The 13,693-nt window shown below is 47.3% G+C and overlaps 1 protein-coding gene across 3 annotated transcripts in view; it reads left to right on the top strand.

The window, feature by feature from the left end:
• The window catches only part of HSF1 (heat shock transcription factor 1), a 59,835-nt gene that overhangs the window by 12,690 nt on the left and 33,452 nt on the right, over nucleotides 1-13,693 (top strand). For all 3 annotated transcript variants that reach the window (XM_061573438.1, XM_061573439.1, XM_061573440.1), the window contains exons 4-7: nucleotides 8,244-8,368; nucleotides 11,307-11,382; nucleotides 12,343-12,404; nucleotides 12,899-12,986. In XM_061573438.1, coding sequence (XP_061429422.1) covers nucleotides 8,244-8,368; nucleotides 11,307-11,382; nucleotides 12,343-12,404; nucleotides 12,899-12,986 — 351 coding nt within the window. The remainder of the gene's footprint in view (nucleotides 1-8,243; nucleotides 8,369-11,306; nucleotides 11,383-12,342; nucleotides 12,405-12,898; nucleotides 12,987-13,693) is intronic.

The raw sequence follows: 13,693 nt of genomic DNA, 5'->3' as shown, positions 1-13,693 counted from the left end.
AGGGAAGCATCCTCCATTTGGAGGCGCCGCCACTCCGCACATGACAAGCCCAACAGGGAATCCTTCCCTCCCGCCGCAATAGGGTCCACGTCCGAAGGGGCCTCAACGGTGGCCGCTAGGACCGGATTGTGGCCGTCGTTTGCCGATTTGCAACGCCCCGAGCCCAAGAAACAGGTGCAATCAGAAGCGACCGGCAGGCGTGACAGGGCATCGGCATTGGTGTGGCGAATCCCCTTACGGTAAGTTGTTTCGAAATCGAAATCCTGAATGATCTCCAGCCATCGGGACAACTGCCCCGATGGCTGGTGAATACGCAGGGCATACTGCAACGCCGCATGATCTGTACGGACGGTGAAATGCCGGCCGTACAGATATGGCCGGTACTGTTGGATAAAGAAAACAATAGCCAACAGTTCGCGGCGGGTGACGCAGTATCGCTGCTCGGCCGGAGACAATACTCTACTACCATAAGCCACAACGCGCTCCACGCCACCCACAATTTGTGACAGCACGCCTCCAATCCCGGTATTGCTCGCGTCCGTGTCGAGCACGAAGGGCATAGAAAAATCGGGGTAGCTTAACGGCGGGGCCCCCACCAGGGCGTCCCGAAGAGAGTTAAAAGCGGCCTCCTCCTCCGGCCCCCAATGAAATTTGACCCCTTTGGACGTTAAGGCATGTAATGGCTTAGCGATGGAAGCGAACTCCGCGACAAACCGGCGGTAATATGAAGCAAATCCGATGAAGCTTCTAACCTCCCCCACCGAGGTGGGAGTTGGCCAGGAGCTGACACAACGCGTTTTGGCGGGATCAGTTGAGATGCCTGACCGGCCGACGATGTGACCCAAATATTTAACAGATTCGCGCAGCAAATGGCACTTTTGTGGCTTGAATTTCAAATTAGCTGCGCGCATTTTGAGAAAGACGGCCCGAAGCCTATCAAGATGTTCCTCGAACGTCTTACTGAATACGATAACGTCGTCTAGGTAAATCAAACACACCTCCCATTGCAAGCCAGCGAGAACCAATTCCATCAGGCGCTGGAACGTCGCGGGAGCGGAGTGGAGCCCCATGGGTAACCGATTGAATTGGAAGAGGCCGTGCGGCGTTCTGAAAGCTGTTTTGGGCTTTGACTCGTCGTCCAAGGGAAGTTGCCAAAATCCTGAGAGTAAATCCAAAGTGGAGAAGAATCGCGATCCCGCGAGGGCATCCAGCGATTCGTCCATTCGAGGAAGCGGGTAAGCATCGGCCACCGAGATCTTATTTAACCGCCGGAAATCAACGCAGAACCTTAGGGACCCATCGTGCTTTTTAACCAACACTATGGGTGCACCCCAAGGGCTGGTCGAGGGAGAAATGATGTCAGAAGTCAACATGTCATCTACAGCCGATTTGACATGATCCTTTTCGGCGGGACTTAACCGAAAAGGATTTTGGCGGATAGGAGCGTTGTCACCGGTGTCAATATGGTGGCGCAGCAAATTGGTACATCCGATATCGTATTTATGTTTACTAAAGACGTCGGAAAATTCCCGCAAAAGGGTGCGCAATTTAGCACGTTGTGAGTCGGACAGGTCAGGTGACTCAGCACACAGCACCTCGAGCCAACCCTCGTCAATGTCTGAGGGCAGCCGCGACTGAGAATCGGTGGCCACCTGGCCAATGATCGGCATCTCCGCAGGTACCGGGACTGCATGTGCGAACACAGTTCCCTGCGAAACCACCGCCGTCCGTGTTCCGACATTTAGGACCGCGATAAACGGGTCCGCATCCCCTTTAACAATAGTCTGGGCCGTCACCAAATCTGGCCCATTCACCCCGGCCCTAGACGGGCCCAGCATAATGCCCTGGTCTGAGACCCCTTTAGCGAATGGTCGACGCAACCGCAGGGGCACCAGCATCTGTGCCCCCGGGGGTACGCGCACCGTTTGAGCCACGAGCGCCTGTACCGTTGCACAGGCAGTATGCAAGGCAGGGGTGGAAGGCAGGAACGTTATACGTCGGCCCGATAGAAGCTCGATGCATTGCTGGTCAATCAAAATTTTTATGGGCAATTTGGCCAAAAAGTCTGTCCCCAACAGGCACGGAATTGCCAGCGAGGAGGAGACGAATACCGGGCCAGATAGTTTAATGTCCCCGATAGAAATTTGCGCTCGAATTTGGCCGATAATACCTAACGAGCCCCCGTTCGCAGCGTAAAACGGTATGTCGACAGGGAGCAATGGGCGACTCTGAATGGGCAGGATATTATAAATCAAATCCGAAATGATAGTCGCCGAAGCTCCCGTATCGACCAGTACCCGTACCTCCACCCCGTCAATATGCCCCGTGACAACGGACGACCCCGCCGACGCAGCTACAACCCGGTGAGCCAACTCGGACCATTGGCCCGGTTGGAGCGCCCTCCCCGACAAGCCGCGACCCGACGCACCAGCACCCAAACCCCGAGACTCGTGTGTCGGACCATGTGAGAGGGAAGTGGGTGTGCGTGCAGGCCGAACGTGTGGGGTGCCATGACTTGCCCGAGGATGTTGCGAAGGCTTGTGAAGAGGACCGTCCGCAGCCCCAGGTCTCGCTCCACGCTGTCGAGGAGCCCGGCATCCCGACGCCACGTGGCCCCGGAGGCCACAATTGTAGCACGTGACGAGCGCTCCCGAAGACTTGGGCTGCTCTCGGTGGCTCGGTACGTCCCGAGCCGGTCGCTCGGCAGATCGCCATCCCGCAGAACGGTCCGCAGCGAAGGCTCCCTCAGAGTCGGAAGTGGTCGCCGCCACGGTGTGTCTTGCAGCTGCCTTGTTAGCCTTCCTCCGCTGGGAAATGAGATTGGCATGAATGTGCCTTGCAGCCCGCAATGACGACATGTCCGCATCATCCTGTGCTAGGATGACGAAGTCCAAGTCGTCGGCCAGCAGCAAAATTTTCTCGACCACCATCGCATCGATCCCTTCTTCGTCCATACGCGGGAAGGCATCCTTCGCCAATGACAGCAGGGCCGTGCGATACGCAAGTGGTGATTCCTTGTCGCCCTTCTGTCGCTCGTAGAAGAGCTGGCGACAATCAGAAGGCGGCCCATACACCGTGGCCAGCAGCTGCAGCGCCGACTGAAGTGTGGAGCGTGCCGACCTGGGTGCAGCAGTGAGGGTGCCCAGGGCGTCGCCATCCAGCATCGCCGGGAGAGCACACAGCGCCTCGTTGTCTGTCCACGCAGCCATTTCTTGGTGGGCGAGGAACCGGCGCTGGAACCCACCCCAATCGCCGCCGCTTGCTACGAACACCTGCAGGGCGGGCAGGCGTTGTTGAAATGTCGGCTCCGTCCCCGATCCTGTCGCAGCACTCATACTGTCCCCATGGACAGTATGAGCAATGGCGGCCCCTACTGGAGGTCGCACCGTCCGTGACGCGCTGGTTCCAGCTTGGTCGGTGCCGGCGTCTACTGGTGGTGACGTGGCAACCCCTGATAGGCAGCCACTGCGACCCGCCCCCGCCGATGACGTGGCGCCCGCTGGTTGGGCCCCGCCACCCGCATGACGAGCTGGGGCCCCTCCCTCGGCCCCTACTGTCCCCGTGGCGGGAATTTCAAGCCTCCCGCCCATCGCAAAGGCGGGAGTTTCTGGCGGGCGTTGTCCATCTTCCCGCCGCGTCGCTCCTTCCGGCCCCAGGCGAGTTATCCGCTCCAGCATGGCGGCCGCTGCATACAGGAGCTCCGCCAGTCGCGAGTGGGCCAACGCCAACTCGTCAGCCGACGTCCCGAGCCTCTCCGACGACCCCGCAGGTGTTGGAGCCGGCAGCGGTTGTGCAGGTACGCCGGCGGCGACGTCTTGCACCGCCTCTCCCTCGTCGTCATCCTCTCCTGGGTCTTGGGCACGAGTCGTCCGTCTCGTATCCATGCTTGGACCACTTCTGACGCCAGATGTAGTAAGTTCGAGGAGACGAGGTCGGAGTTGAGGCACACTCTGTTTATTAACTCAGTGACAGGCACAATAGTTGAAGGGGTAACGGCCCCTTCACCCGTACTATGGGAAACCCACCCTAGTACTATGCCCTCTGTCCTGTTCCCCAGTCCTCCTCTACTGGGCCACGGGAGGCTGACTGATCTGGCCCTGGCAAGCACAGATCTCGGCACCAGCTAAGACGGCCTTGCCCTGACAAGGGCAGAGGTCCGGGAGCTCTTGGGCCGCGCCGCTGGCTTACCCAGCTCGGCCCTGACAAGGGCAGCGAGACAGGGGAGTCCCAGGGCCTAATCTCCGAGTCTTCGATCTTCACTCGTCAGCTTCGTGTCGTACTGCCTCGAGCTCTCTGGCTCCCCGCCTTTTATAGGGATCCCCTCAGAGGGCTTGGGGGCGTGGGGGATCACGGATGCGGACGTCGGTGCGACCACCCGTGTGTGTGAGTGCACACACCTCTGTGTTTCTCGTCCGCCGTTTCTCCCGTAATAACCCCTACACATGTAAAATATGTTTGGGATAGCCCGCACCTCCATATACCCCGCAGGGTCTTGTTTTGTTTGTAAAAAGTGGTCTACCCCGCGGGTTATATGCGGGAAAATACGGTAATTTTAGCAGAAACATTGCTTGCCTACATGATGTGGCTGCCTTGTTGCTTGTGTTTTATCTCGCTGTGTGCAGGAAATTGTAGTATTAAAATGTAATCTGAGTTACTATTAATGAGGGCTTTATGGCAGGTCGTGTGGCATGGTAAAAAGTATTAATCAATCATTTTGACTGCTTTATCACCAGATGTGTGCTCTTTCGTTGTTTACCAGTGACTGCAATGAAGGGTAACCTACTTTCTTGTGTGTGATGTTGCGCATGAAAGTAGGTCACCCTTGATTTTCTCATTACACTATCAAAGTTCAATTTCACACGCACCATGACCAGGGTCAGCCCATTGACCTTGTAGACGTTTGCACAGCACACCTAGCCACCTTTGTATATCCAGCAGTGATGCTAACATGCGACATGTCCCCTTGTTTATTATCTACCCAATGCAGAGCATAGCAAACAGCAGATACCAGCGCACCATAGAATATTTTGAGTTATTTTTGTTTGCGCATTTCACAATTTAGGTAGGGTGATGCAGTGGGAATACTTGTGCCTCACAACGAAAAGCCTAGGTTCGATTCCTGACAAGCATAATTACTACTATAATGAGCCAAGACTGTCTATTTGTGTTTCCTGCACGTGACATCACTCCACATGCCGCACCCACCCCTGTCATTAATATTCATGAGCGGGTGGATTTTTACACTCACGCAGAAAAAGGTCGAGCGGAATTTTTTTTCGCAAATTCGCTTTAAGTTTCACGTTTCTTTATTGAAAGTGAATCTAATAAATAATTCTACGCAGCGACAAAGTGGATTTGGTGTCTTTATTTATTTCTTCAGCACTTGAGACGAAAGGTAGGTCTAATTTATGCTTTTACATTATGCTAAAATAGACATTTCTTTTCCAGATATTGTATCGATTTCCAATTTACTTAACCCCAGCGACCGAAAGTAGAAGAGAATAAAGAATCAGAAGAGTAAATTAGAACAAATTGAAGGTCAGTTATATACAGTGCTAGTGACATGAATTGAGGTATTTTATGACGTAGTTTTGTGCAAGAATCACTGCCATTAATAAAGTGCTACAGTGAACTGCAGTGAAGTGTTATATGACTTCGTTTTGTGGCAGATTCACTGCTATTAATACAGTGCTACAGTGAAATGTAGTGAAGTGTTTGATGACATACTTTAGTGCAAGATTCATGGCCATTAAATTTACACAAGATACAATGATACTCTGCTCAATTTTTTCGTAAATATTACAGCTTTCGTCCTAGGACGGGCAAAGAAGCGAGTTACTATTAATTAGGCAGAAAACCCACCTGACCTACAGAAATAATAGAAACCGTTTAATCTGAAATAGAACAATTCCATCAGTCCAAATTACAATTGTAAACAGGGTATCGTATATGATAATGCAACCATATCAATGCAATATCAGTTAATTTCTTATTCACTTTATCATAATCCACGGTGGTCAATCCACTGCTGAATGAAGGTCTCCCCAAGCCACCACCACCTCTCACAATCGTGCAGTGGAACAGTTTGAATTATGCCATATTTTATTGAATCCATGCGTTCCCCTTTCTCTCATTGTAATTCCAAGCTTACATTTATCTATACTTTTCACACTTTCCACTTCATTAACGCCCATATTTAGATTCATATGTCATCACGGATTAGACACATTCATTGAAATACTCAATGTTCTGAGGGCAATTGCATGTTGGACTGTGTTACAGAATCCGTAAACATGTATGATTCAACGTTGATTCTCAGGTTGAGCCACGTAATAATCTAAGAAAACGTAATAATCTGATAAAATCCGTGTTGTTAAGACCCCAACACGAAATCTATTGAAGAAACTGGGTCAGGTGACTCGGTGATTCGGACTTCTTGGTTCTTATCCTGGTGATGTTTGACACTGTTTCCAATGACACGTCGCGTATCTCTAATTGCCGACTTTGGTTGTCAAGATTGGTATTCAAGTCAACCAGTGAGATGAATCGACAGCAATTTCCGCGAGAAACGCTTGTACACGAGACAGTGTGTTTGTCGGTTTATAACGTTGGCTTTCGCGACCAATATCCATAATATATAGGTTTTTTGGGTTAGATCGTGTAAATGTAAATGTGTCGGAATGTTTTTACCCTTTTATCTGGCAACAAAACGGACACCTTTATACAAGGGATCATGTTTGCATTAACCACAAGACTTGCAGTCAAAATGCAAACAAAAAAGACAACTCTGATAATGTATGCACTGTCCTTGAAATTGATTGGTCCACACCCGAGACAGCTTTTCTTAGAGCCTAGTCTGACATGGTGTTGGACCAGATGACGCCAAAAGGCGCACAACTCAAAGATAACGCACCATCAGATTATTGAGAGCTGGGGGAAGCATTTACATTATGAGACGGTGCATACATTATCAGAGTTGTCTTTTTTGTTTGCATTTTGACTGCAAGTGTTGTGGTTAATGCAAACATGATTCCTTGTATAAAGGTCTCAGTTTCGTTGCCAGATAAAAGGGTAAAAACCTGTTACTATATCTTGCTACTGGCAAAGGAGGTCGCATAATGTAAATGGGTCGTTAAACCTGCCACCACCCGACACAGCCAATTAGTAAGGTTTGTCACGTAAACAAAACGTGCCAATTCGTTACTAGTACAGCACTAACCGGTGTGTTGGGAGAGCAAAATCCACAACATTTCAATGTGTGGATTTAGTCAGATAATTGAATGGCCTAACCCACAAATATATTATGAATCATAATGTTGGCTCCTTAAACCGAAGTGTTATGACTGTTCATTGTTATGTTGTACGTTTTGCAATGTTTCCCTTGAAAAACTGATTCGCTGACACGTTTATGGCCAAAATTTGAATCCACTTTTTCAAATATCAACAAGGCTTGCCAAGGCTTGCCAAGGCTTGCCAGCATTGGATCTATGATCTGTCTTGCACGGTTCTGAATGCTTAAAATAGTTGAGGTATCTCATCGTGAAATGCTGCCACTTTAAACTCAATGACCTACCAACTGTGCGAGTGTAAGCCTTATATCATAATGGCCCACCGGCCTTTCACAATTGCTTGGTATCTGTGTATGTATATGTAAGGTTTTTAAGAGTAGTTTTGAAATATTTTTTTTGCCCGGGCAACGCCGGGTACTTCCCGCTTCTATATATATAAAAACCACACATTTCATACATGCAATTTTGGTATAATATGTATTTTATGCATGCTTGTTTACCCCGATAAGCCTCACCGAGTCCCAAGACTCTTTTCAGGAGGGTCCTTCCAAGTATGCGCAGTAGTGCTGCTGTTGCTGCTGTGTGCATCCCAATTGAGCAATTTGCAGGTAATTTTTCCACATTGGGATGTTTGGCCAATACCGGTTACAGAGTATATATGTTGAGGTTATGAGCAGAAACCCAAGAATCCATAAGAAACCAAAGCAGAACAGGGGGAGAACATATAAACTCCACGCACGAGTGTTACCACTGTGTCAACCTGCCACCCCCCAAATGTCTCCTGGAGTCATTCCTTCGTGTTGTATTCAGGGATTGCTGTATTGTGTTGCTGGCCGCATTACATAAATAAAGATGTTAAAACGTATTTTGACATTTAACTCCAAAAGCACGATTGTATTGAAATCTAAACATTAAACAATGATCTTGACACATGTGCTTACTTCTCGCCTGTAGGTCTCAGCAGTGAAGCCTGAGGATATGCGTGTGCAGCAGGGAGACATGGGCAGGATCATAAGCGACGTCCAGCAGATTCGCGGGAGGCAGGAGAATATGGACAACCGACTCAACACCATGAAAATGTGAGTTCCCGCCTTCCTTTCCATTGATGTTTGGGCAGTGACGAGGCCCATCGAAAGCACATGAATCCTTGTTGTTTAGGTTAGTGGTTCGCATCAGGCAGGGCTGCCTTTGTTAATACTGCACCTCCAATTAGCATGGTTGGCTATGTACGGTGAGAAAGAAGGTCAACATACATACAGGTGAATAACCAAAAAAATGCACATCGTCTGCTTCATAGTAGACATTAAAGGTCCCCTGATGCCATTCGAAAATAGTAGACAATTGTGTCCCGATGTCATGGCCCAATTTGCCTTATTTACCACCAAGATACTCAATGGCATGAAATGTACAATTTTCGGCAGACATACATGATTTACAGTGTTGTGGTGCAGAAATTAATTTAATGTACATAATAAAAGAGTGCAATTGCAAGAGAATAGGGATTTGTATTGGGTCTTATTGCGAATGCATGTCAAGTTTCTGTACTCAACAGTGGGATTGTTTTAAACATTGGGACTTTTTTGTACAGTGGGGCTCTTTTGTACAGTTGGACTTTTTTCAGGTGGGACTATTTTGGGAGAGAATGATTCAGAGGTGTGGGAAACCACAGACACGCTGGCATGCAGCCAAAGCAGCTTAAACAGAGTTATCACGTTGCCTTTCCACCAGGGCTGCGGAGCTGGTGTTGGACCACTCAGACCTGGCTGTTAGGGATGTCAGTTTTTATTCCTACATGAGCTGAGACCAACCACCCCAAGCAGAGGAGTTATAGCCTGGTAGCAGGCTACCACAAAGAAAATAAAACCAACAAAATAAAAAAAACACTCATCTAATCACACCTACAGTGTTCCTAGCTTTCCCGAGACTCACACAAGCTTTGGGGGGTCATACACCACCTCTCCTACTCTCCCAGAGTTGGACCATCTCCCCCCTTATTCTCCCACACACAACTCTGCATTATGGACGGCCCAGTGCACCTCCTCAGGGTTTCCACCCCTTACCTGCTAACCATGCGCGATACAGTACGGAGACATTCGGAAAAATCGGGTTATGGATAATTCTCAGGAACCTCTAACCCTTCCCTAACCCGGGGGCTGCCTGTAATCATTATAATAATAATAAGAACACATATCATCTGTTAAATTATTCATTTGCAGTACAGTAACATGTGGGGGGAAATGCAAACGTGAACAGAAGCTGGATACGGTTCCAGACGAGATGAGTGGATGTGACAGTGTTGTAGCAAAGTTGGACCTCATGAATGGAAAGTTGTCGTGGAAGGAATCAGGTTTTGCATTTCAGCACAGGAGGAGGTGGATTCTAATTCTGTCCTTGTTCAATTAGTGAGCACTGCACATGGGTTTCCTCTGGGTTTAGTTTCCTCCCATAGCTAAAGAACAATGCAATGTAACTGGTATTGGTCAAACATACCAGTGCTGAAAAATTACCTGCAAATGACTAAATTTGGATCATACATAACAACATCACCCCCTCCTTTGAAAACATGCAGGACGAGTTTGGTAAAGAGTCTTGAGGCTTCCTGGTTAAACAAGTGTCATAAATGCGAGCAATCAAGTAAATTACAGAAAATCACTTTGATTTGCTGCTCTCGTGACTGCAGGAATCCATACTCCTACGTGACTTTACCGAAAGAACCAAAGAGTTTCGAAACTAACTTAATAAATAGGCTGCAAAGTTTGTCTTTATATACATATAATAAAAAAAGTAATGTACAGCGTAGAGCTGAGGTGTTGATTCGTCGATTAAGTCGATTAATCGACTAATAAATGTAATTGACAACATTTTTATGGTCAATTACTCGTCGGGTGCCCCCACATCCTTGGCTGCTGAAGGTGTGTACAGGATTAACTGCACGGGTGGTAAATGTGATGTTGGGCAAACAGGACGAATGATCAGCACGAGACTAAAAGAACATCAGAGGAATATTACATTTTCCCAAATATAACTGTCAGCAAGAGCAGAACGCGCGTCCCAACAAGGACACTCAATTGATGTTGATAATGTGGAAGTATTGTGCAAAACTAGCTACGACTGGCCAAGACTAATTAGATAATCTATCGAAATAAAAATAAATCAAAATAACTTTAACCGTTCAGATAGCTACCGGCTTAGTGCTGCGTGGAAGAGAATAATAAAATAATACATTAGTTAAATACATGCCTACAAAGGGCAGCGTACTTCAATAGGTATTGCCGTTGGTCAGGCTATTTTAATTAACACAATAGACAGGAAGGACAAGTTGAAAGTGCTCGTATAATATACATGCATAATGTTCGTTGCCTCAGTAACCCCCCCCCTCCACATTGTGCAAGAGCGCAGAAGCGTGGTCACCACACCTATGCCTCTATATAAGGAACGAAACAGTAAGACTTCACAATATTCGTTGGGTCTTTTGGTAAAGTCACCTAGATAGGTTCAAAGAAAAAAAAAACGTGACTTTACCGAAAGACCCAAAGAATATGAATTCCTGCCTGATGAAGCTAGTTGTAATTACAGGTGAAACGTCGTACTCAGATTGTAAATGTTGTGGCTTGGCTCTCCAACACACCGGTTCGTGCTGTACTCGTAACGAATTGGCCACGTTCTGTTGACGTGGCAACCCTTACTAGTTGGCTGTGTCGCTTGGTGGCGGTTTTAACGACACATTTATATATTTACACGATCTAACCCAAAAACCTCTATTATGGACTGGTTACAATATGTTTTTCTTTTTAGCTATGGGAAGTAACCAGAGAACCTGGAGGTGATCCATGCATTATAGGGGAAGAACATACAAGCTCCACACAGAAAGGCATCCGAGTCAGGAATCGAACCCAAACCCTTATTGGTTTTAGACAGAAATGTTACCACTGTGCCACCATGTAATTGGCGACTTTAAAGAATCCCATAATTTGACTTTGCTCACGTTATGTGCATATTGTGTGTGTTCTGTGTCAGGGAGAATGAGGCTCTTTGGAGAGAAGTTGCCTCTCTGCGCCAGAAGCATGCGCAACAGCAGAAGGTGGTGAATAAGGTGAGGAGCTGAGGTGTCAACAGGGCTGGGTGCAGCTACAATGATAATACATCTATTGTGTATCAATTATCATTGTAATGTGGTAAAATCCAACACAGCCAAACAAATTAAACTAATGAAATGTGCACAAGCATTTCACGTGCCAAACTTCAACTCACCGGTGAGGTGAAACCATAATAACTGGTGCCTTAAATGCTTGTATACCAAGTGACATTTGTTTGGCTATGGTTTGGGTGGTGGAGGGTCCTAATTGTTACATGGCCACTCGTAAATTCCATTGTGAATCATATTGGCTGGGAAAAACAAGAGTTCAATCACGTGTATATTGTATCTAAAGGGTTCACGTCACCCCTGCAGCCACGAGAGTTCATGTTACCCCGATTAGCGCCTTATGTTATGTACGGTGCGAAAGAAGTTATCAAAGATAGTGGTCGCTATATTCACAGCAATGTAAAAAAAAAATTTCTACCTTGAATTGCAACAATTTATCAAATTAATGGAGGAGTGATTCACCACAACTCCCATGCCCAGTCTGGAGCCCTTGTAGCCCGGGATGGTGACACGGCCCAGCGGTCGCGCATTAACCGCTTGTTGTAGAGGTTTGTAGTTCACGTCCAGCAGGGCGCCCTGGTCATTACTGCGGGTATATTGACTATAATATCCATACTGTATGCTTCACAGTGGATGTTAAATATCCTGTGATGTTATCTGAAAAGAGTTGGAAATGTGTGCTGGCATCATGGTCCAAAATAGTTAAATTTTGAAAATAATTAACAAATTATTTTATTGTGATTATACATCGCAATCATTGCCCCTTTACTGTGATACTATTACCGATTGTGATAATCCATAACTATAAGAATGTCGCACGTATGAAATGTACTAAATTAGTCAATAATTTTGGTCTTGGATAATCATGGGAGTGCTCCTATTAACTTTCGTCTTTGTGCATCTGTGCAGCTGATCCAATTCCTCGTTTCCCTGGTGCAGTCAAATCGAGTCATCGGGGTCAAGCGGAAGCTGTGAGTTCTGCCATTGTTGACCCTTGAGCCGAGGGTGTTAGAAGAGCGTTAGCAGTGGCAGGGTGGTGGCGCAGTGTTCACACGAGTGTCTTGCTGCAGCAAGAAGGTCCTGGGTTCGATTCCTGACTTGGGTGCTGTCCTGTGTGGAGTTTTGTATGTTCTCCACTTGTTCAGCATGCGTTTCTTTGGAGTTCTCTGGTTTCCTTCCAAAGCAAAAAAAAAACATACAATCTATCTGATATTGGTCAAGCATCCCAATGCTGAAAATGTACCTGCAAATTACCCACTTGGGTAGCAATGCCACCCCGTCTGCAAAAACTTTGTCAGGATCCTCCTGAAAAATTATCTTGATACTCTGTGGTGCTCTTCTAGGTTAACAAGTGTAATAATAACAAAAATAAATCGTTGTAAATGCAGCATTGTGTGATCATATCTTTCCCATTGCTTACGCCTTACATGACCTCTTCCCCCCTCTCGTTGCGCACCGTGCCCAGGCCTTTGATGCTCAACGACAGCAGCTCGTCGCACTCGCTGCCCAAGTACGGCCGTCCCCTCTCCATCGAGCCGCTCGACGACTACACTGTGAGTGCCGCATCTCCCCAAGTCACGACTAGCGTTACAGTGTAACGTGGTCTGCGGCATTTCACTACTTGTGGAATGCGTAGGAGGTGACTAATCCCATATCTGCATTTCCCATAAATATGCTAAATTCCTCTTGATATGCAAATTCCTTTGTCAAGGCGCCCCCTCCCCCTCCAACCCAGCTTAAATATACGCTGCCAAGCCTGGTGGTGCCCATTCAGACGCTGTCTTTCCAACAGACCTGTTCTTCACCTGAAGACGGCTGCTTGCGTTGTGGCCGAAACGTCGTGAGAATTATTTTATTATGTTGTATTTTTATTATTTTATTATGTCCCTTCTACATGACTTTACCGAAAGAACCAAGAAGATGAATCCCTGCAGTCACGAAAGCTTTAAATTGAGTATTCTTAGTCACAGTTTAGCTCAGGCTTGGCTGTAGCTCAAGTGAGCCGGCTGATTGGCAAGTGCAATGGGAGTGGTGGATGACACCATCCTAGCAACTGCTGCCACGTCCAGAGTGTTGTGAACTCAACAGTAGGGTCATAATTCCTACATTTTTTTTTTACATTTCTTCTCTTTACTTCTCAGGGAATTTCAGATCCTACTAAAATCCTTCTAAATCACAGCCTGCCAGATTTCCTCTCATAGCTAAAAAAATACATGTAACAGAATTGTTATTGTCTGCTTATTGCTCAACTAGCCTTTTT

The sequence above is a fragment of the Lethenteron reissneri genome, chromosome 52 (assembly GCF_015708825.2).
Source record: "Lethenteron reissneri isolate LAM-NWPU_2019-01 chromosome 52, ASM1570882v1, whole genome shotgun sequence".
NCBI lineage: Eukaryota > Metazoa > Chordata > Hyperoartia > Petromyzontiformes > Petromyzontidae > Lethenteron > Lethenteron reissneri.
Note: the sequence above shows the minus strand (reverse complement) of the source record. Positions and strands in the feature narration are given on the sequence as shown.